The 21,844-nt window shown below is 29.9% G+C and overlaps 4 protein-coding genes and 1 non-coding gene across 14 annotated transcripts in view; 3 read left to right on the top strand and 2 right to left on the bottom strand.

The window, feature by feature from the left end:
• Positions 1-2,030, bottom strand: part of LOC125068588 (neuropathy target esterase sws) — a 35,762-nt gene extending 33,732 nt beyond the window's left edge. For all 7 annotated transcript variants that reach the window (XM_047677773.1, XM_047677811.1, XM_047677783.1 and 4 more), the window contains exon 1: positions 1,805-2,030. In XM_047677773.1, the coding sequence (XP_047533729.1) occupies positions 1,805-1,906 (102 nt within the window). In that variant the 5' untranslated portion in view covers positions 1,907-2,030. The remainder of the gene's footprint in view (positions 1-1,804) is intronic.
• Positions 2,031-2,665: 635 nt separating this feature from the next.
• On the top strand, positions 2,666-5,753 carry LOC125071354 (RNA-binding protein 1). 4 transcript variants are annotated; one of them, XR_007119915.1, is made up of 5 exons: positions 2,666-2,805; positions 2,910-3,118; positions 3,719-3,790; positions 4,089-4,614; positions 5,007-5,185. XR_007119915.1 is itself a non-coding variant. In XM_047681587.1 (5 exons), exons 2-5 carry the CDS (start codon positions 2,910-2,912, stop codon positions 5,497-5,499), a joined length of 435 nt encoding a protein of 144 aa, XP_047537543.1. In that variant the 5' UTR covers positions 2,666-2,805; the 3' UTR covers positions 5,500-5,753. The 4 variants fall into 4 exon arrangements, 3 of the variants coding, with proteins under 3 accessions (XP_047537543.1, XP_047537522.1, XP_047537531.1); XM_047681587.1 differs by lacking the exon at positions 4,089-4,614 and adding an exon at positions 5,493-5,753 and having other exon boundaries at positions 5,007-5,153; XM_047681566.1 differs by lacking the exon at positions 4,089-4,614 and adding an exon at positions 5,493-5,753 and having other exon boundaries at positions 5,007-5,243.
• LOC125076039 lies at positions 3,434-3,569 on the top strand. The gene has a single exon (XR_007120279.1). It is a non-coding gene; the product is annotated as a small nucleolar RNA SNORA53 (small nucleolar RNA).
• Positions 5,754-5,798: 45 nt separating the features above from the next.
• Positions 5,799-8,488, bottom strand: LOC125071345 (UDP-xylose and UDP-N-acetylglucosamine transporter-like). Its single transcript, XM_047681554.1, has 4 exons — positions 8,133-8,488; positions 7,928-8,049; positions 7,460-7,727; positions 5,799-6,291 (listed from the first exon to the last, which is right to left on the bottom strand). The coding sequence occupies exons 1-4, from the start codon at positions 8,295-8,297 to the stop codon at positions 5,905-5,907; spliced, it is 942 nt and encodes a 313-aa protein (XP_047537510.1). The 5' UTR covers positions 8,298-8,488; the 3' UTR covers positions 5,799-5,904.
• A 4,131-nt stretch (positions 8,489-12,619) lies between these two features.
• Positions 12,620-21,844, top strand: part of LOC125070744 — a 49,048-nt gene continuing 39,823 nt past the window's right edge. The window contains exon 1 of the mRNA XM_047680695.1: positions 12,620-12,987. Within this exon, the coding sequence (XP_047536651.1) occupies positions 12,933-12,987 (55 nt within the window). The 5' untranslated portion in view covers positions 12,620-12,932. The remainder of the gene's footprint in view (positions 12,988-21,844) is intronic.

The following is a 21,844-nucleotide window of genomic DNA, read 5'->3' as shown; positions in this document are numbered from 1 at the left end:
CCACGGTTGGTGGATCATGACTAAGCGACTGAACCGAATTTGATGAAATTCGGTATTAAGGACCATTTTTCTATTAGTTGATTATAGTCTCGAAGCTATGACCTTCGGTTAAGATACACTGGGTTATTCGACAAATTTAGAGGATATTCTTCCATTGTACCTGTTCAAGCTTTTAGCTCTGGGTTTAAAGAAATTAGCCATAGTACATGACATTTATAAATGTCAAGGAATCTTTTCATTCCATTACCTAAGACATAATAATCTAATCTAATCCATTACCTAAGGCATAATATAATCAAAAACAAATAAATGACAATGAAATCTTAAAGAAATGAAAAGTTAATGATCGAATAAAAAAATAAAACTGCAAAAGATTTACAAGAAATATAAGCTCACTTTGTAGACAAGTATGTTGTATGTTAAGAGCCAAGTGTAAAGTAAATTAAAAAATATATATTTATGATATTCCATAAAAAATAACATAGCTATGTTTTTGGTTTTTCTCTCCAGCTCCAGAAAATTGCATGCCTCTCCTTCGAGCCATGTGATATTAAAAGTTAAATTGACAAGACAAGTGACAAAAGAAAATATAATACTTCTTAAATGTATGTAAATTTATTATTTACCGCCTAGGCCCAAAAGGATAACTGTTAAAGAATCACCATTCCATGTTCAAAAATATTTTTCTAGTCTTTAAATATCTTTAAGCTTTTTGAATGTAAATTGACAATATTTATTGAAATTTAAAATTTGAACTATCTAAAAAGTAGTTACAAAATATGTTACAAAAATTACAATAAAAGAATTAGATGTCAATACAGCAATTGTAATGTTAACATTAAAATTAAATAACCACTTTAAAAATTAATGAAATAACAAATTGTTACAGATAAAGGTTTTCTTTATATTATATTTAAATTAAATAAAGGATTTCAATCAAGTATATTATTTTTTTATAATTGTGTTATCTATATCTATAACTATGTGCACCATTTACTATTACAAATATAGCATTTAGAAAATCTTAAATTACATTTTTTGATTGTTATAATGACAAAGTATTGTCAGAACAGAACTGCCTCAATTTTTGATCTATCCAATCAATGTATCTCATATTTTTGTTAGAAACAACTGTTGCTTTGTTAAAATTTAACTAAATTTTGAGTCTATAAATATTAATGTAGGAAATAAATTTTTGTACATCATTTATTGTAAAACAATACAATTGAATAAAGAAATATATTATATATTTAGAATACTATAAATGAGCGCTTGTATAAAATTTATTTAACCATAGACTTTTAAAATAAAATGTTTTTATTTTAGTAAATTGATAGAAAAAAATATATAATAGCTTGACCAATTTACGATTATTATTATTTTCTAACACTATCGACTTTATGGACTTTATAGAGTTCCTATTGAATTAAAGTGTATTTGAATATTACATATTATGTGCATGATATCTTAGAAAATTCAGAGCAGAAATAATTTTTTTCTATTATTTTAACAATGTGACAAAGGTATGACAAATTTGTAATTTATACACAAAAACCTTATTGAGTTTGTAAAAAGCACTGTCGTTTATTTTTTATTCATCAATTACTATAGAGCTATTTTTTTCTACTTCCTGGTTAGGCCCAAGGATATTTATTTCAATTCTATGCCAAACTATTATTCAACATTAAAAAACACTTTATTTATAAAATTAACACACGTATATTTAATTTATATGCTTGTTCTTATTCAAAATAATACCTAGAATATATCTAAACAAAAGACTTTAATAAAATCAATAACTCACTTGATTATCTTGAAAACTGTTCGTCCACTCGGAGGTCCATGTTTTAACAGCAAACATGTCCGTTTTATCATGGATGTTATTCAGGAGGCCGACCACATCCATTTTTGTTTTGATTCAATTTTCATTAAAATATATTCGAGAACATATCGCCATGTCCAAGCACATTCGGCTACCAATCTCTAATCAGCTGTTTTGTACAATGACAATACGAACTACAAAGGCTGTGGACAAATAGCAATAACCAAATTGCACTTGAGTGTAGTTACACTCTCGCATATCAAAATATAAACATTTAGCGACATAGACAAAGACATAAGGTGCATCGAATCTTTAACTGTAGGTTAAATGATGTGTATTATATATTTTTGTATTTAATGTGTATATCTTTAGAATAAACATATCTGCCTTGTTGATATAGACATTAGGTTCTTTCTTCAAAAAATATTCAACCGTTGTTCTTATTCGTAATTTTATTTCGTAATCAATGTGTATTTACAGATACTCTTGCGCTATATTATTTCCTGCCCTTCTTTGAGATCAGCTATCATCGATGGCAAGAAAAAATCAACGTTTAATTCCGTATGATTTACCTTGCAAATAATTTTAGGTGAAATGATACATATTATAATTTATAAATTAAGAAGCAAATGCATAATCAATCTGTACAAAAGTTCCTTCTTACTTTGTTGCTAGTAATTATTCTTCATAATCATAGTGCTTACTTTTTAACCATACAAAGCGAGAATGTATAAAATTCATTATGAATGAAATGTCTTCCAACTCATTCTCGATTACGTAACTCATTCTTTGACAAAAGTCAATACTTGTTATTTTTTTAAATATGCTGACTTCAGTTCAGTTCGTGCTTCATTCCTTCACTCCGGTTCATTCATTTCTTTCACATAGACGTGTTTCCAGAGTGAAAGTGGTTATAATTTGAGAGTATTGAAAACTAATAATTGTATATTCCTTTTCTTTCTATACATTAATTTAAACACAAGGTAATACATACTATTTTTTTATTCAAAAATATATATTTTGCTCAATTCGAAGCTAAAGAAACAATATGGCTGCCCATATTTAAAGTAAATTATTTTCTTTGCAGATGTCTCGTTATCGAGAATGGGATCTCTCTTGCAAAGTTTATGTGGGTAACCTTGGTACAAATGCATCTAAATATGAAATAGAGAAAGTGTTTTCTAAATATGGAAGTATAAGAAACGTGTGGGTCGCACGAAATCCTCCGGGCTTTGCTTTCGTTGAATTTGAAGACCCACGTGACGCCGAAGACTCTGTTCGTGGTCTGGATGGAACGTAAGTATCAATATTAACATAGATTTAAAAATATATATATGCAAAATTATCGATTAATAGCAAAAAGTTCGATAAGACGCCATATTGATGTCGCCATTTTGGTTTCAATCCACAATTCTGCACTTAACCTCATTTACATTTACAATGGCTTCCAATGTTTGATGAAATTAATTTTAACTAGGCAGGTAATCATCATAATTGTATAAACATAATACTAATCCCTTGAAATACACAAATATAGTTAAGCTACTTTTAATTAAGTACAAAGTTATCTATTAAATTCTATTAATATAAGTATGTTTTAAAGAATATTTTTGCACGCTCCTTAGATCCGTTCCACCTTCAATGTGAAACGCTTGAGTCATAAGTGTGCTATATCATGATACCTCCAAGCTAAGACTGAAATGAGATTTTCTTCATCGAATTTCTCTTGTCTTGGAATGGGGAACATTTTTTTTATAACTTAAACATCTCAACAAAAGTTAGGTTAGGCATTTTGGGCACCGATAGGTAATTTTAACTATTCAATAAAAACTTGTTCAGTTTGTTTAATTATCTTTTTCAATTACGTGATCAATAAATTACATTTGTGCTGGACAGACGTTGCTGCGGAACGAGAATTCGTGTTGAAATGTCCAATGGCAGAACAAGAAGAGACAGACGATATTCCAGGTAAGTTGACATATGTTTTATGCAAGATAGATTAATAATGCCTAGAGCCATGACATCAATGCATTTAAAAATATAAAATTTATTATACAGACATGTTACAATCTGATTTCAACTGTTGTTACAAATCTTTTTTTATTACATCAATGTACTGGTGTCTGGTGGATATTAAAGTATTTATTACCCTAATCCATAGCAGAATTCAGTATTTGAGGCTCGCTTTAAATATTAAAAATTTTGGTAGATTTAGAATAATTCAAAAAGGAGTAACTAAATGTGGTGGGTGTTGGAACGTTTGCAGGTCCATTTTATCAACCAACCACCAACACACCAACGACCTCACCACATCTCTTCACCACAACTACGGCTTCTTTACCAATAAGACATCCGCGACCGTCGCTCGCAACTACATCCCGCTCAACTTCTGCGATCGGCTCTCCAAACTACTACGCGCAGCTGAAGCCTTCACCAACTGCGTCCCCTCTATCCTCTTAACGGCCATTACCTAAATCCCGAAACTCCTAAACACCTGGACCTAAAATATAACTAATGAGAGCCACATAGTAGGAACCTACAATATCCTGTGTATCATTGCAAACTCCTGATGCTTCACGTCTGCACACTTACGTCGTCACCGAGGCACCGAACTAGACACCGACTTACGGCGATCAACTTGTCCCCGTGTCCGCAATTCGTTCTTGAAACTCCCGGTTAAAGTCATCATTCGAAGATCACGTTGAAACTTGCTCCGCCTCGGTATTCGAACCCCCTTCGGCCTCACAGCAGACCTCACAACGCTCGACGACCTACAGGCTCACCAAGTCTCGGTACTTTTTGAATCCTATACTTAGCACTGCCTTACCTTTTACCTGTATCTAGAATTAGAAAAAATAATAACGGCGTTTTACGAGCGAAATTAAACAACAAATCAAGAAAGAAATACACTAATTAATTTTTCTTGATAATTTATGTAGAGTATCTTAAGATATTTGAATATTTAGTGCTAACTTTCCCCAATACTTTTCATAATTACTACACGAAATTGACAGACAATGTAGCAAATCTTTATTTATCTAATCCATATAAAATAAATAATTTTCATATAAAATAAAGTGGTTCAAATTCTGTACTAAACAGTATCACATAAAACAAAGTGGCACATAAACTGAAAGTAATCTCTGGATGCGTGTATTTTTTTTTAATGGGATGACCTCTCCAGATCCCGCAGCCGTAGCCCACGTCGGCGCTCATACTCGCGTGGCCGATCCGGCTCACCACGGCGGTCGCCATCAGTACGGCGTCGCTCCCCCTCCGTGCGACGCTCACGGTCGCGCGACCGACGCAGCCGATCAGATAGCAAGAGCAGGTATATAAGTCCAGAGAAAAGCCCCTACCGTCGCACCACATCACGTTCCCGGTCTCGAGAACAACGCAGCAGATCAGACAGTAGGAACAGGTAATTTAAGTTTGATGTTTACAAATTTAATAAAGAGTCAGCCAGCATTATCTACATTGGGACCACATGTCCTCTCCGCACAACTTATTATCAATAACAGGTATTAACTGTTGTGACTTAGTATATTTTGTTTTTCTTTTTTTTTAAGAATTTCACTTTGTTTTTGTAGTTTTGTGCACCATATTTCATTAAGAACAAAATTGTTTACATTGTAACAAGCAGATCTTTATAGATGAATTTGTTTTTCAGATACTAAACATGAAGTTATGAACATTGGTGATAACTGGACAATTTTGAGGAACTGTATATTATAGTGATGAAAGTGTATTGAGTTTGTGCGTGTATTGAGAGATAGTGTAACTACAGCTTTAGTCGTCATTTATTTGTAAAATCTTAATTTTTGTATAGCCGTAAATGCAATAAATTTAAGGAATCAGTCAGCACTCACTATTCTCTTGATAATAGGTTAAATACTATTAAGTAAATAAAGAAAGTAAATGCGAGATTTTCTATAATTGTTTTATTTTTTTCATAAAATTCTTATTACAAATAATGTCAACATTCAAAATATATTTTATAATTTATTTAGCAGCCAGACCTATATAATTGTAAGATTCTTTAATTAAATAACTTCATATATATTATATAAAAGTAATGCTTATTAAATAGTTTTCTGCTTTGTTTTGTATCTACTATCATTAATACTGACTGGCCTTTGTTTTCTCTCAGTAAAAAAATCAAAATAGAAATACGTTCCTGTGATAACAAGTACTGTCCCTATAATATGAAGAATTGTCAGATTGTTCTCAAAAATTACAGATGAAATTAACAGTGAGACAAACTTCCTTATCGTTAATATAAATGTCACAGTCAAAGATGTTTCCTTAGTAGCTAATTCATGGACGGATTGTGTGCAATAGTATTGTGTTAAAATATTCATTGCAAGAATTGACCAACACATAGACGTCAAAGTAAAAACTGTATTGTAGAGTTGTATGGACATTCCTAAGAATAAAGGCAGTGGTAATGAATGAGAAAAGAAGAGCATCTGAAACAAAAATTGTTTCCATAATAACCTCAGACCAAATTATATGATAAAGGGAGTACTTTAAAATTTTAGCTTAGCCAGTAATATTAAAAGTATCAAAAAGCAAAGTAACACAATTTTGGCTAGTGTGGTATTACTACTATGTAAATTTGTACTAATAACTGTCTGTTACCTCTACATTCAAACTGCTGAATCAATATAGATAAAATTTGTACTGGAGATAGTTTTGAGTCTTGGGGAAGGGCAAAGGCTACTTTTTTAATTCACCCCTCAAGAGTACAATTTTGTGATAACTTTTTCGACATATTGTGGAGGATAATGATTATATTATTATTGAGGAACTAATCATTAATTTTACTAGTTAACTGGAAATGCAAAAACTCTTTTGAATCATATGGTGTTACTTTTTTGACAAAATATTGTTTTTGTGGGTAAAAGAAAATTTAACCATAACAAAGATATATATTTACTTTCACGATTGTGAAAATACTAGGTATGTAAATTGTTTTAAATATTTCTGTTTTGCTGGAATATTTTTTATAAACTGATAATTCTTCAATCAAATTAATATATTTAATTCGAGTAGGCTCTTACAAGCACCTTAAATTGCCATTTTACAAGATAACATTTACCATCGGTTCAGATTACATATTTGATACACGCTGTTGCAATACAGTTATAGCTTAATATGTTAGGCTTGATCTGTGTGTTCCATGTGCTCCATCTATCTTATTGATAACATAATCTAATTAATATTTTAATTCTAATTTCATCAATTTAAAAATAAGATTAAAGTATTATAATTATCATTCTGTTGATAAGATATTTTAATCCATCTATCCAATTGTATAGATGGTACTCTAATATTTATTTTTTTTGCATGGTTTAGGTAGGCGGTTGAGCAAATGGGCCACTTGATGGTAAGTTGTTACCACCACCCATAGACTAAGTATTTCTTACCTCCCCTATGCCCCACCAACCTTGAGATCTAAGATGTAAAGTCCCTTGTGCCTGTAGGTACACTGGCTTACTCACCCTTCAAAAAGGAACACAACAATACTGAGAAGTGCTGTTTGTTAGTAGAATATCTGATGAGTGGGTGGTACCCAGACAGGATCATAATATCCTGTTTTGATAAAAAAAAAGTATAAGTATCTTGTCAACATACCTCTTCGGGATGCTTTCCATATTTATTATATAATATCTCTTGTTGCAAACCGACAAAAGCACCAACTATTAACATAGATAATAGAATAGATACTCCTAAGCACCAGTGCAAAAACTTTCCTGTTCTATCCTCAACTACTGTGGCACCCCCATATGTTGCAAGTGATACTCCAATACTGATTATCACTGAACCAATCATGGCATTCGTTCTTGGTCTTTTTCTTTTTACATACCAAGACACTAACATACTGGCTACTGATGATGCAGATCTAAAATAAAAATATTTAAAATATAAACAAAAAGATGTTAATCATTTTATTGCAGTATTAATTGTCAGTTGCATCCCATCTGTTATAAAATAAATTAAAATCAGAGTTTCTGTGTCCCATTTTATTAACTCACCTGAGTAATTGGAAGTTTTTTCTTAAGTAAAATAACAAAACTTATTTATTTAGTAATAATTGGTTACCTTATAATCATATGAAGGGTTGAAGGCACGTGTAAAGCGTACACATAATTATTAGCTACACTAGTAATAAAAAAAATTGATGTTAATAAAAAATATTGCCTTAAAGGAATTTTCGGTTTAAACTGAAACAAGTTAATAAGAGATGAGTTAGTTAAAATATATATACATATATATTTTAAATAAATACATTAAAATAAATTCTTACCACTGTAGATTTTAAAGATATAAAACCTTGTAAAGTTATGAAGACGAATTGGAGAAACGTCACTAAATTAGCACTCTGTGGGGTTCTCGCCATCAATACTTCCATTAAAAAAGCATTTAAACAACAACCTCCAAAAACTTTAGCGATAATTTTGATGTTGGTCATTTTAATTTTTTACTACTTCTCCTATCTAAAAACCTATTTCAATTGATTGTTTTGGACGGAAGGATACAAATAAACCTTAAATTAGTAAAACAGTTAAAAAGTAAATTCAATTCGATTCATTTTTTGTCTTTTAATTGTGCCAACCAGGCACAGATTATTTGGCCAATGACACGTAGGAAAAAGAAGACACGATTAAATTTGGAAAACAAACATATTAGTGGAACCTTATTAGTATATCACAAAGAGTATGTAAAGTAAGAGTCGGCACTTAGAACACTAGTCCCGAGCTCACGCACACATATATGAACCGTATGAGAAGCACTACCAACCTATTGGAAGTAAAATACGGAAGTACTTACTGCCAACCCAACCACTTTTTTGACAACTGTAGGGAGGTGGTGGTGTCGACAATAAATGTATCGATATCGATAAAATAGTAATGTGCTTTAATTGTCGATAAAATAGATCATGTTTGTATTTTTCATTTTATAGTTTTGGATTTAAATAAATAAAAACACAAACTTTTTTAACTCAAAATGTACTTTATTTACATATGTTGTTACAAGAACTTTTAAAATCGTCAAGTGAGTTATAGTCTACTTTTACTTGGTATCATAATTAAGATACAAACAAAATGAAGTAAATGAAATATAATTTTTTACATTAAATAATTGAATAGTTCCTCAACTGCTATTTTGGTATTGATATTGGTACTTTCTGCCAGTACATCTGTAAACAAGGAATATTTATTAAGTAATTGGCATAACAACAAATATAAAAAAATCATGATCTCTTTCAAAAACCAAATAACATTTTATAATAATAAATAACATTAAATATGTATGAAATAAATAGTAATAACACAAATATTAAATAATATCATAATTAACAAACCTTGAATGCATTTAATTTTTGTGCAATTATCGAATAATATAAATGAGTAATATTGTTATCAGTACATACTTAGAATTAGAAATTAGAAATATTATGAATTATTCAATATCAATATTCAATCCAGTCAGTCTTGAATTAAATCTAGGTATATAATTTAATTGAAATGAAAGAAATACTAATAATATTTAGAAAATAATTAAAATTTAATGTTTGAAATGACATAAAATGTGAAACTGTAAATTAATATTTTTAATAGTATAAGAAATAAATAAAAATACAAAAACTAAATGTTACTTTTTAAGAAATTGTATTATTAGATATGAATATGAATGTCATTACTTAAGTATAGTTTTTTTTTGCATTTCAGCAAAATGAAATTTTAAAATATGAAGAAAGAGAAATAAAGGGAGTTTATTATTCAATATGCAACCTCTTTAATGTGATACTATAGAATAAGAATTTTGTGGAATACACAGGCGTTTTAAGTTCAAGATATCTAGATGATCTTTAATCTCTACTATGCAATTCACATGAGAACTTATGTGCTTTTTAAAGTAATTGGAGGAACACAAACAGTAATAAAGAATTTAATTACTATAATTTAAATAAACACATACTTCGTTTTTACTTTAATTTACATACCTGAGTCCTTTTTCCTCATTTCATAAAAGGACTTAACATGTAAAGGAAACTCATTCAAAGTATCATCAGATAAAGGTGGTCTAGTAAGCTTCTCAGTTGGCACTGCAGTTTTAAGTAAACGATTTCCTTTGGTATTGAAAAACTCAGGCACAAAATGAGAACCACATATATACTTTAACTCATGCAACTTCTCAATCGGCAAATGAATTAAATCTTCTTCACCAGTTGCTTTCACCCATAATCGGCATCTGAAAGCAGCATTTATACGTTAAAGTAAGGGTAGCATGCTTCTAAGTTTACTTTTCATAAGTCGGTTCGATTCAAATATACGACCAGATACTTAAGTTTTTCTGTTGTAAACTTGTAAAATTGTAAACATTAAAATGTTAGATGTTTTGATAAATTTAATAATGTGAAGACATAAAATAAATATGGTATTTAACTTACTGATCTGGGTCTAAAGGAAAACTTGAAAGGAGCGTGTTAGACTTGGGTAACTTTCGCACACTTCCTATAATTGTAATGTCGTATATTCTCCATTACAATACAATTAGTAATTAAATAACACAGTTATTATCAATGAAAATAAAATTTTCAAGATACACCGAACTTCACAAATACGTTGTCAAATTCGAAATGTCGAAAACAAATATGGCTGTTCTCTGTAACAAACTACCAACATTCCGAATGATTTATATCTGTGTGTTGGCTAAGGATTCATAAGTTTCTCGATTCCGTTCTTCAACTAAATTTAAACTTTATTACGTACGTAATAAGGTTAAGATTACGTTGCTTTGCAATGTTTTCGACCATTTCTTAGAAACTGGTATATCACAGTAGAAAAGTATAAACAAACCTGTTGTTTAACTCAACTGTCAACGTCATCATACTGTCAATTTGCATAAATAAATGATGTGACATTTCATTTACGACACATTGCCCAAATAATCTGTGCACTACTGACAAACTTAAAATCATACAATAATTTATTTTTACGTATTTTTAGTACGGAATATTTTATTTTTATAAACTATATCTGACGCTAAAACATTTTTATTTATTTTATGCAATCAAAGTTAAAATACATATATATAAAAATATATATAAATATCATCGATTTAAATTGATATTATATAAATATTTTGATTTTCAAACCCAGTTTAAAAAATAAACAACGTAGACTTTTGAGTCACGTGATTTTAATTTAAATATACATATATATTTAAATTATTAATAATTTGTATTTCCAAAATATATTGATATAATAATTGTACAATTAATAGGTAAATAATAAAATGAAATATTAATAATGAATTCAATCCTGTTAATCATGATTATACTTAGCCTGTGTGGTTGGTAGTGTGGCATTAAACTATTATATATATATTATTAATTAAATAGAATTTAATTATTTTTTTTCAATTACGTATTAAACTTAGATTAATATCATTTGTTAATTTGTATTTCACTGGTGGTGTCTTAAATTGCGGTATTCGATTTATGACGTATTAAAATAAAAACTACTTACTAGATCTCGTTCAAACCAATTTTGGGTGGAAGTTTGCATGGGTACATACCTACATCATATATTTTTTAGTTTTATCACTCACTTACTTTAGAAGTTACAGGGGAGAGGGACACACATTTTACCATTTTAGAAGTGTCTTTAACGCAAACTATTCAGTTTAGAAAAAATTGATGTTAGAAGTCTCTATACCATTTTAAAATACTATCCATAGCATACAAGTATGGGTTTGTTAAAAAAAATTTTTTTGAGAATTCAGTTCTAAGTATGGGGAATCCCCAATATTTATTGTTTTTTTTTTTCTATTTTTGTGTGAAAATCTTAATGCGGTTCACAGAATACATCTATTTACCAAGATATATAAGATATAGACAGACAGAGAGACATGACGAATCTATAAGGGTTCCGTTTTTTTGCCATTTGGCTACGAAACCCTAAAAAACTCAGCTAGGATTATTTAAAATTACAATTAAACTGCACTAAAATTAGTCCGTGATAATGTTTGAAATTGGAAATATTAATATAATATTGTGAAATTATATATATATATTCATACTGTATTACATAATATCAACTCGTGTATGAAATTTGTATCAATTATTTGGAATTTTTGGCAGAAAAGATAATTATATGTTTTTTTATTATAACTCTGTCGCAATAATCGTTCTAGATAGTTACATTTTTAATATGATGAATAAATGTATTCTTCATACACAATATTAATAATATTGGTTCGTAATTATATTTATATATGCTTTAAATTAAACATATTTGTAAACAACATAGCAATTCATAATGGAAGACTGTAGTTTAGTCACGTATTACACAGACGGAATGTTTGTGAACGTTTAATTTATAAATACGAATAATAAGCTTCTAAACTAAACTTTTTACAAATTGTTGGACTTGTGTGGACCAAGCATAAAAAAAACAACAGAGTTATCCTACTCTAAGTTTTGAAACCTTTTATCTGTATGCTTTGCTCAGGTTTATTTTGAACTGTAGCTAAATTAAATAGGTAAAAATTATGTATTGGTAGGTTTTATTTTGTTGAAATTGGTGGGTTATACAAACGGATCCTCCGTTTATAATAATTAAATACCAAGAGAGATATGTATATAATTCATAGTAAATTACGTTTATTAAATAATTAATAAAGAATCTCAATATAGTTTTAAGTTAGTAACATTTCCTTTCGGTGAGCTCATTTGCCAACAAAGCGCTTTCCTACGCTACATTGAATTAACATCCGTCGGTGGTTCGCTCAATCGCTGTCTCGCCGTCAGCTTTGCCGCGTTGACGCGAATAGACGTGTTCCGATTTGGCGCCAAAATGATTCCATACGATTTGAAACATCGTAACGTTTTAGTAAAGTTTTCGAAATATAACTGTTAACATTTTAAAGTGAACAAAATTCTAACAGTTTTAATTAAGTGAATAGAGTGTGAAAACTTAGTGTTGTGTTGAATTTATTTACTGTTATTTGTTTTTTACACAATCGCCTGCACGATGCAAACCGTTCTGAATTTGAATATTTCTATGTTGAGAGTGAACTGTTTGGTATTTTTAGAAATATGTTGACGGGTTTTCTTGTATTTTTACTTTATTTGATACACACATTCCATATTGGTAAGTTCAATTGTTTTAATGTTTCCTACTAAATATATTAATCTACCTTCAGTACTACTATTTTATGATCTTTGTCTTGTTCAACTATTTAAATAAGATCTTAACATATTATATACAAAACCAATTTTTTTATTAATTTCATATATAACATTTAAATATAACAAGCAAATAAAAATTAACACTATTTTTTAGTACAGTTTTTTATTATTGTAGGAACTTATTATATAGTTTTCAACAATCTCTTAAAACGTAGGTATGAAGTTTTTATTTTTATAAAACTAATATTGACCTCGGACGATTTAAAAGTTAGTTTGTTTGTAAAATTAGCACTAGCAAATAGCGACAAAATCGTAGTAGTGTTAATAAAATATTTCACGTCATTTTATGTTAGGTAAGTATTATCAAATCAAATCAAATCAAATCAAAAACTCTTTATTTGGACATATACATTGTACAAATCATAAAATAAAGTAAAAAATATACAAAATGACAAAAAACAGGACAGAATGTGATGCCCAAATTGGTAAACCACTCAGCTTGTGTTGAAACCATTGTTAAATGAGCTTCAACGCTTGATATTATATTTATTATATAGTTTTTGTTAAAAATATATTTGAATTTATGTAGACATAATGTTATAATACCGTTCACACAGAGTAACACAGAGTAACAAACAATGAATTGAATTTTATAAAAAATAAGTCACATTTTATTGTTGTTATGAATAACAGAATTGCAATAAAAAATGTAATTGTCAGCATAATTATGGTGTCAAGTTTACAGCAAATATGTAATAAAGCGAAGTACAAACTTAATATTAGTATTAAAATATAGGTAGGTAGGTACTTTTAAAAAATTCGTTCTTTATTTGAAATTTATTAATATTTAAAAAATATTGACATTCGTTTTTTTTTTTTTAGTTTTCAATTCCATTTTCATTATGTTAGCGACTAGTGTTTGATCAATTGATTACCGATTCGTGATGGTGCTCGATACCTGACAATATTGACACGACTAATAAAAACCGTAAAGTGTAAACTACCATTATTGCTAGCCATATTTACGTCACATAAATAATCGTCATATCTTAATATATTCTAACCCAAAAACTACATATTATTTTAGAAGGATTTTGCAAATAAAATACATAAAATTAATAACAAAAAAAGTTAGTAATAACAAGTATTTTAAAGGTATATTTGATAAAATTACTACTGTTTTAGGTACTACTTTATTTGTATTTACTGCGGCCTCTTCTATTGTAGTTATTAGAACGATCGAAGCCGAAATTGTGTCAAGTTCCTATTTGAAATATATCGCATAATGACGCGTTATTTGTTGTAATTAAAAAGTAAAACAGAGAATCAAGCCCAAGGCTTGGGAACCACCAAAACAATTAAGCAAAGAGTACATTTGGTAAAACCTCTTCGACATCTCTTCGCTTTAATTTATTATTAGAATTATAAACACAAAAAAAGCAAAAGGAAATTCAGTGCATTCATCGGTGAAAAAACACGCGTTCTAACCACTGGGCCATCTCTGCGCCAGGATACATACTTAATCAGTATTGCAAAGCATATTTAATGCATGTATTTAATGGTATATTTTGATTATATTAAAATAATAATTATGACCACTCCTTTCGTATGATGAAAGTTTTATTGATGTGGTACCGTAACCTACACCACCAACCCTGCCAGCTTGACTGTTCAGTGGTTAATTAATGAGATGCAAGGTTATATATCGTCTTGTGTCTGAACTATATACGTGTGATTAAATTTTAACGTGAGCGAACTAGTCGCGTAGCCCTAGTTATTTAATGTAGATTGTCATATAAATTTTAGAATCTTCATTCTCAACTGCTGATGAATTCTCAAGACAAGAGGTATTTTTAGACCATCACTGAGACATTAACTGGCTATTTCGTAACCTTTTTAAATAAATAAGGTATTTTTAATATAAAATTTTATTTTTTTATCGTGTTTACTCGTTTCAAATTGCAATTATTCATAAAGGTCATTTAGTATATAACAATCTATACGAGTGTGAATTTTTTGCTCAAGCAACAACGCGTACCAATCGTGTTTCATAATAGTTTGCTCAGCCAATAAAAACCCACGTAATGGACGCTCGTTTAATTTTTATTAACAGACAAAGTTGTTTACCGAGCTGCCGATATAAGCCATATTTTTAACAATTCCTTCATGTATTTCATTTAACAGTTATTTCTATCCGTTTAACCTAAGCTGAATGGCAGGTTTAAAAGTAGGTCAATTAATAAAACATATTTGTAAAGTTTCTTTTCTGATACGCTACGTTTGCCTTTGTAATTTATTCCTTAACTATATTCAAAGTTTCAAGTATTTTATGTCATCAGGAAGTTATAAAAAATAATAAAATTCCACCTACACAGACATTGTTCAAAGCGATTAAATAAAAGTTTCGTAATCACATAAATTATAGCTCTTTTTAAGGTATTGTTGATTTGAAATTTCATGACCCGATGATTTAAACGAAGTTGTGAACTGCCTTGTTGGCAAAACAGAAAAAAAAATTAGCTGGCAGCATAAAAAAAAAATCTTAAATATTACTTAAAAACGTTTATACCACTTATAAAATTAAAAAAAAAAAACTCATTTCGGCTTATTGGGTATATATGCTATAAGATATTTTCATCCAAAATAGACGCGAGCAAACATTTTCTAGCTCGGTGCCAAATTTAAATTGTTGATTGTATCTATTGATATGATCAGTCGTTACACGGACGGAAAAACAAATACTATACACTATATAGTTTACTTGAAGGTGGGATACACTAAAAATAAAAACGTCAATGAAAGGACTTGTTTTTTTGTCAAGAAAAGAATTGTATGGTTCATGTAGTAACCTAAGTAGTTTGAAGATATTCGGTTTTTCTGTTACATTTATACATGCCGCCATACAGCAGTACTCAGCGTTGTTGTGCTTCGGTTCAGCCAGTGTAACTACAGGCACAAGCGATATAATATCTTAGTTCCTAAGGTTGTTGGCGCATTGGCGATTTAAGAATGGTTAATATTTATATATTAAATCTATGGACGGTGGTTACCACTTACCATCAATTGACCCATTTGCTCGTCCGCCTAACTATACAATAAATAAAAAAAAAAAACATTTTAAAGTGAATGAAAAAATAAACTGCACGTGTAAACTAATTTAATTGCAGAAGAAGGAACACTGTTTTCAGCAAGATGAGTTGAGTTGCTCATAGAATAGTAACGAAAAGTATCATTTCAGATATCATAAATAAATTCACTCAAAGATTACTTTTAAAAATAGGTGAATTGGAAGTACTTGATACGTTTGCGACTGAAATATTTGCAAAGTAAATATGAATTTCGCAATCGCCTCAAGCAATTAGACGATTGGAAGGAAAACACAAAGGAACTCAAGCCCGGTTCCTCAGATGTCAGTTAATTTTACGCTTTTACGATTTCAAGAGAGTTATTTTAATACTGCTTTGTTCCCAAGATATCAGCCTAAGAACGTCAATTATTATCAGCCATCATAAGTCAACGTTTATTTAGGGGTCAATTAGCAAAAATTAAATGGCAATGTTTTCAGCTTAAATCTTAAACTCCACACTCCAAGCCTCAAAATGAAGGCGTCCTCTCACAAGTGGAATAATTAATAGTTGTCACTTTATTTAAGTTATTTATTTAGATATCCACAAATAGACTGAAAAATTTTTCAAGCACAGTCTTCTCAATAGATTTTAAGACCTACATGGTTTTATGTACATTTTTCATAACTATACATAACATAATACAATAATATTCTGAAGCTCGTTGAATTAATTTTCTCTTACCATAAATCTGAATAACAGTTAAATTATAGTACTACGTCTTAATTAGACTGTTTTCATCACGTCAATTTGGATCTAAGCTCTTTCTTGATTAACGTCTAACAGCTGATTTATCGCGAGCATGAGGCGTCTCGCATTTATAAAATCTATCTAAATAACATATAGTCCATTTTGCTATGTTCCTTAATTATTATTTTTTAAATGTCCTTGATCGTGAGCGGTCAACTTTGCTCATATAGTCTGGCACTGAGTAATTTAAGCCACATACACCGTCAATGCGATACCCTAACCTAAGCTTACATTGGGTCACTTGTCTATATAATTACATAGGTCATAACTAACCTCTAAAACCGGAACACAACAAAACAAAATATATAAATTGATACAAGTTTGCGCAAAGCCTAAACACCGGCAATTCCTAATAAATATCCCTTGCCAACACGCATCTCGAAATGATTTTAGGCATTCACGTGGCCGCGCAGACAATCTGTCTGTACAAAAATGACTTGAAACTTATTCAACTTTCTCTTGCCAACAGTCGTTTGGGCATCGGTCGGTGTTGGTTATTTTTGTGTAACCATTTCATTGCACGTATTATTAATATAACTACAAAATGTTTGTTTACAAGAAGCTGATATGATATAAATAGCTATGCCACTGCAATGCCTCATTACTTGGGCAATTGCTATCGATTTATTATACAGTATGCTGGCATAGTTTCTAATTCCCCGCATATTTAGTTATTGAGTTCATCAACATTTTTATCTTAATAGCTTTTATCTTAACATAGATACTTTCTAAATTGGACAAGCAATATCATTTACGTTTAAATAGATAATTTAATTTTCCTCTCCTGTAAAAATATTTGTAATTTTATTTGAAAATCATAGGATTAAATTTATACGTTTGTTTAAAGCAAGCTTTCTAGAATAAAAATAATGAAGATACAACCTTGGGTTTTTTCATTTCCTTTCCGAGCTAAAGCTGCCATATTTACAACTTTCGAGGCACCGGACTTGTTTTTCTGTCTCTCCATATTCGCAATCTGTGTTCATTGTTTGTTATTTTCATCTTTGGGGCTCATTAGTAAACCGCATTCTAAACTAATTGACTTATATGACCTTCCAATTCGTTTTTATTAATTAGTTATTGTGTGATCCACTTGTTATATTTTTATTGATATTGTTAAGTTAACATTATTACGTTAGTCTTTATTTATTTTTCTGACAAAAGCAATACCATACAAATGTATTTTAAGTACGAGAAGGTAGCCTGGATTACGTGTACTGAGTTTGATACTTAAAAAATTAAGGCCTTTTTTTAGCTAGGTATTGGCTCTAGGTACTATTATTTTACTTGCTGATAGGTATTTGTGTAAGTTCGTTGGGGAAGTACCACCCACTACTCAATTATTCTACTGCGAAACCGTAATACTTACTATTTTTGAGTTCCAGTTTGAAGGATAAGAAAGTGAGCGTAAGGCACTGGGGATATAAAATCTTAGTTCCCAATGTTGGTGGAGCATTGGTGATATGGGGAATATAATTAATATTTCTTAGAGTAAAATGTCTATGGACGTAGAGAATAATTATTATCAGATGGCCGATGTAAAAAGACGCTAGAAGTGCACATTGCGCAAATAAACTAAAATCTTTCCATCAAATATATAAATAATTCGACAAAACCCGATCGAGCAAAATTAATGTTAGAGTACTTACAGATTATGGAAAAGTGGCAAAAACGCTAGCAGCATTATTATGACACCATTCAATTGTAATTCTTTGGGTGAAAATTTTATTAACTCTTAGGGTTTCTCTACTGGTGACAGGAAATTAATCCAGCAACCAGGAATATTGACTAATGCACGTATTGCACGTATGCACTTTATTTATGCACGTAATTATCTCGAGTCGAATCAAGTTACTGACGTACATCTCAGTAAACTTATTGTTTGCGTCAGATTTTAAGACATTGTAAAGGAATTAGGTATTTACGTCTTTTATTCGTCATGACAGATGTATTCGGTAATGCAAGGATTTCAGAAGAATTATGAATAATGTCCACAAAAGTATTTGTTTGTAAAATTTGTTCCAAGTTCGTTTGCTACGGAAATTTTGTTATTTATACTAATGACGTGTTCCGAGTATCTAGGTATTGAGGGCGAATTTGTTCCCATGTGAAGATTCTCAGGTCTTGCGATGGGACAGTTAGGTCTGTGGCCTAACCGTTTCTTGGACTACTTGGTGAGACGGATCTTTTATATGTGACTCTGAACGAAATAGTTTATTATTCAATTAGATTTGCTAGTTGTTTAATATGCAACATCCCTTATTGCTTAAATAATGTAATGAGACTAATACGTTCCGATTTGTAATCGAAATTTGGATCTACAATTGTAACGGTCTCATGATTATTGTATCAAATGTTCCAATAAGTTTCGTTACCTATGTCCTTATAATTACTAAGGTGACTGCAGTCGGTGTCGGTATAAGTTCAGCAACTAGTTGCATCCTGGAGTTATTTTGGAAAAAAATGTTAAAAAGTGGCTGATGGGAACAAACTATTGTAATATTATGCTACTTTGATCCTCTTAATGTTATAATTACTGTTATCTTAGTTTAAGAGATTTTTCTTACTGAATCATTTAATTGTTTTGAATGCGATAGCCGATCTGTTGATATTGCAACTTATTATTATTCCCCACCTTAAGTTTAAGAGATCTTAAAGGCATATATAAAGTAATGAATGTACCTACTTCTCTTGTTATTATTATTCAATACATCTTTCCTATTAAGATTAATAATATTCTTGTTATTGATACATACTACAGGTACGTGTAAGATGTATTAATTGTTAGCACGTGATTATCCAGTCATATTGTATTTGCCTTACTTCAATAAAACACACAATACAAATGCATATGAGTAACACTAATAGTCATCACGTGACACTATCTAATTTGTGTGACTTAAAACGTCTACAGTTCTCTTATTAATAATTATTAAGTCATCATATCTATACGTGTGTGAACAAATAACTAATAATGATAAAATGGCTTATGTGACAACAGTTTTGTATTGCAGAACTAAATTATGGGAAATTTACAAAGTTATAGAGACGCGTATTTCATTGGGCACAAGAGAACAAGTTATAGTAATAACATCACTAGACGTAAGATTATTATCAGATGGGGCGACTCATACATACAATGCAGGTTAATACTCTTGTATGCGACACACGTGTAAATATCACATGAACTAGTTAAATGTTAATGTACTCTAAACGAAGATGGACATGTGGATCGTTTATTTATTGCTTTTTTGTATGCCAATCATATTTTAACTTCTGTGAACCAAAAAATGCACTAATTATACCTTTATGGATTGATTGTGACTTTTAAAACAATTAACGACTTATCAATCTTTAGAATAAATATCTACGGACCGTTCAACAATATTGTCCGCACGTGCTGTCAATTGCGCACGTGGATTCGTTTCGCTAATAAATGTTATGAAAAATGTGGGAAACATTAAATTCGTAACATACGTCAACAATAGCATTGCATAAAAGAGATGCATTGAAAATTTGGCGAGTACAGCAAACAAAACAAAAAACTCCATAGGATTAAACAAAAAATAATTTACATAACGTTTAATATAATTGTTGACCAATTACAAAACCAAATTTGACAAACTTTGAAGATAATACTTGGTTTTTCGGTTAAAGTTTCTTCTGCAGAGAACAGTAACCGAAAATGTATTGACAGAAAAACCTATAATTTATCTACCCAATCTGAGTTTTGAATTCTGGACTCGGTTTCGCAGTCTCAAAAGTATGAAAACTTGCCCATTCGCTGCAACTCCAACGTTATTATAACCCTTCATGTAAAACGTTCCAAAATTAATGTCATTTAGTCAAAATTCAACATCATTATATCGTCTGCATTTCAATCGAGTGTTTACTGTGGCGTGTGTCGTGATTCACCTGATTTAACGTGGCATCCATTTTAATTGATCTGAGAGGCAGAGTATGCGCAAAAACGTGCAGACTATGTGATTCTTATACAAAATCGTTGAAGACGTTGACTTGACTGTCTAAGCAGGAGGAAGAAAAAACGTCTAATAAATTATTAATAAGAAAAATAGGTCTATAAGTAGAATTCATAATTATAAACAATATCAGAGACGATTAGTTATGCTAATTTTAATCACAGAACAAATTATGATTATTTGTATATCTTAACGAGTATAGAATTCTGAGTGATAGTTAACTATAAGTTTTAATATCTTCCAATAATAATATAGTATTTAAATAAGCAGTTCTCGTAGAAGTCGCAAACGAAATTACAAGTAATAAAGGAGAAACAAGTATCACAGATGCCAGACATGGCAGTGGCGTCACCACGACGTGCTCGCAACGAGCAACTTTCTGTTAACTAAGAAACAACATGTCGAATGGCTTACGTAAAGTTAGTCTATAAATAGATCGACTAGTGTAATTCGAATGAGATATAAGATTTAAAAAAAGTAACACAATTTTATAAACTAACTATCTAAACACAATCTTATCAGCTCAAGTTTTTAATTTCATCTATATCTAACCATGTAATGTGATGTCTAATTGATAGAAAATTACGAAAATCTTTACATATTTCGTTCTGGCATTTATCATATGGAAATGAATTGAAATAATTAAATATTAATCAATAATCATGTGAACCTTGAGTAACTTACTATTGCTTTTTTTTCAAAATAAAAGTGTAGATAATTGTTGGATTGATCAATTCTTATAAAATGATTGCATATTAAAAATTAAGAAATATCTTACATGATTTCTTAAATCAAAGTCAAGTATCTAATCTGATAAAAAAATCACAGTAATTTTACCTTCAATATCCCATTTATAATTATTATTTTGTTCAAATTTGTATACTTATATATATATATATATATATATTTATTTTATCTACATTGACGAAATAAAATCTTTATTGCGAAATTGTATAAAATATTG

The sequence above is a fragment of the Vanessa atalanta genome, chromosome 2, assembly GCF_905147765.1.
Source record: "Vanessa atalanta chromosome 2, ilVanAtal1.2, whole genome shotgun sequence".
NCBI lineage: Eukaryota > Metazoa > Arthropoda > Insecta > Lepidoptera > Nymphalidae > Vanessa > Vanessa atalanta.
The sequence above is the reverse complement of the archived record's forward strand: the minus strand, read 5'-3'. Positions and strand labels throughout refer to the sequence as shown.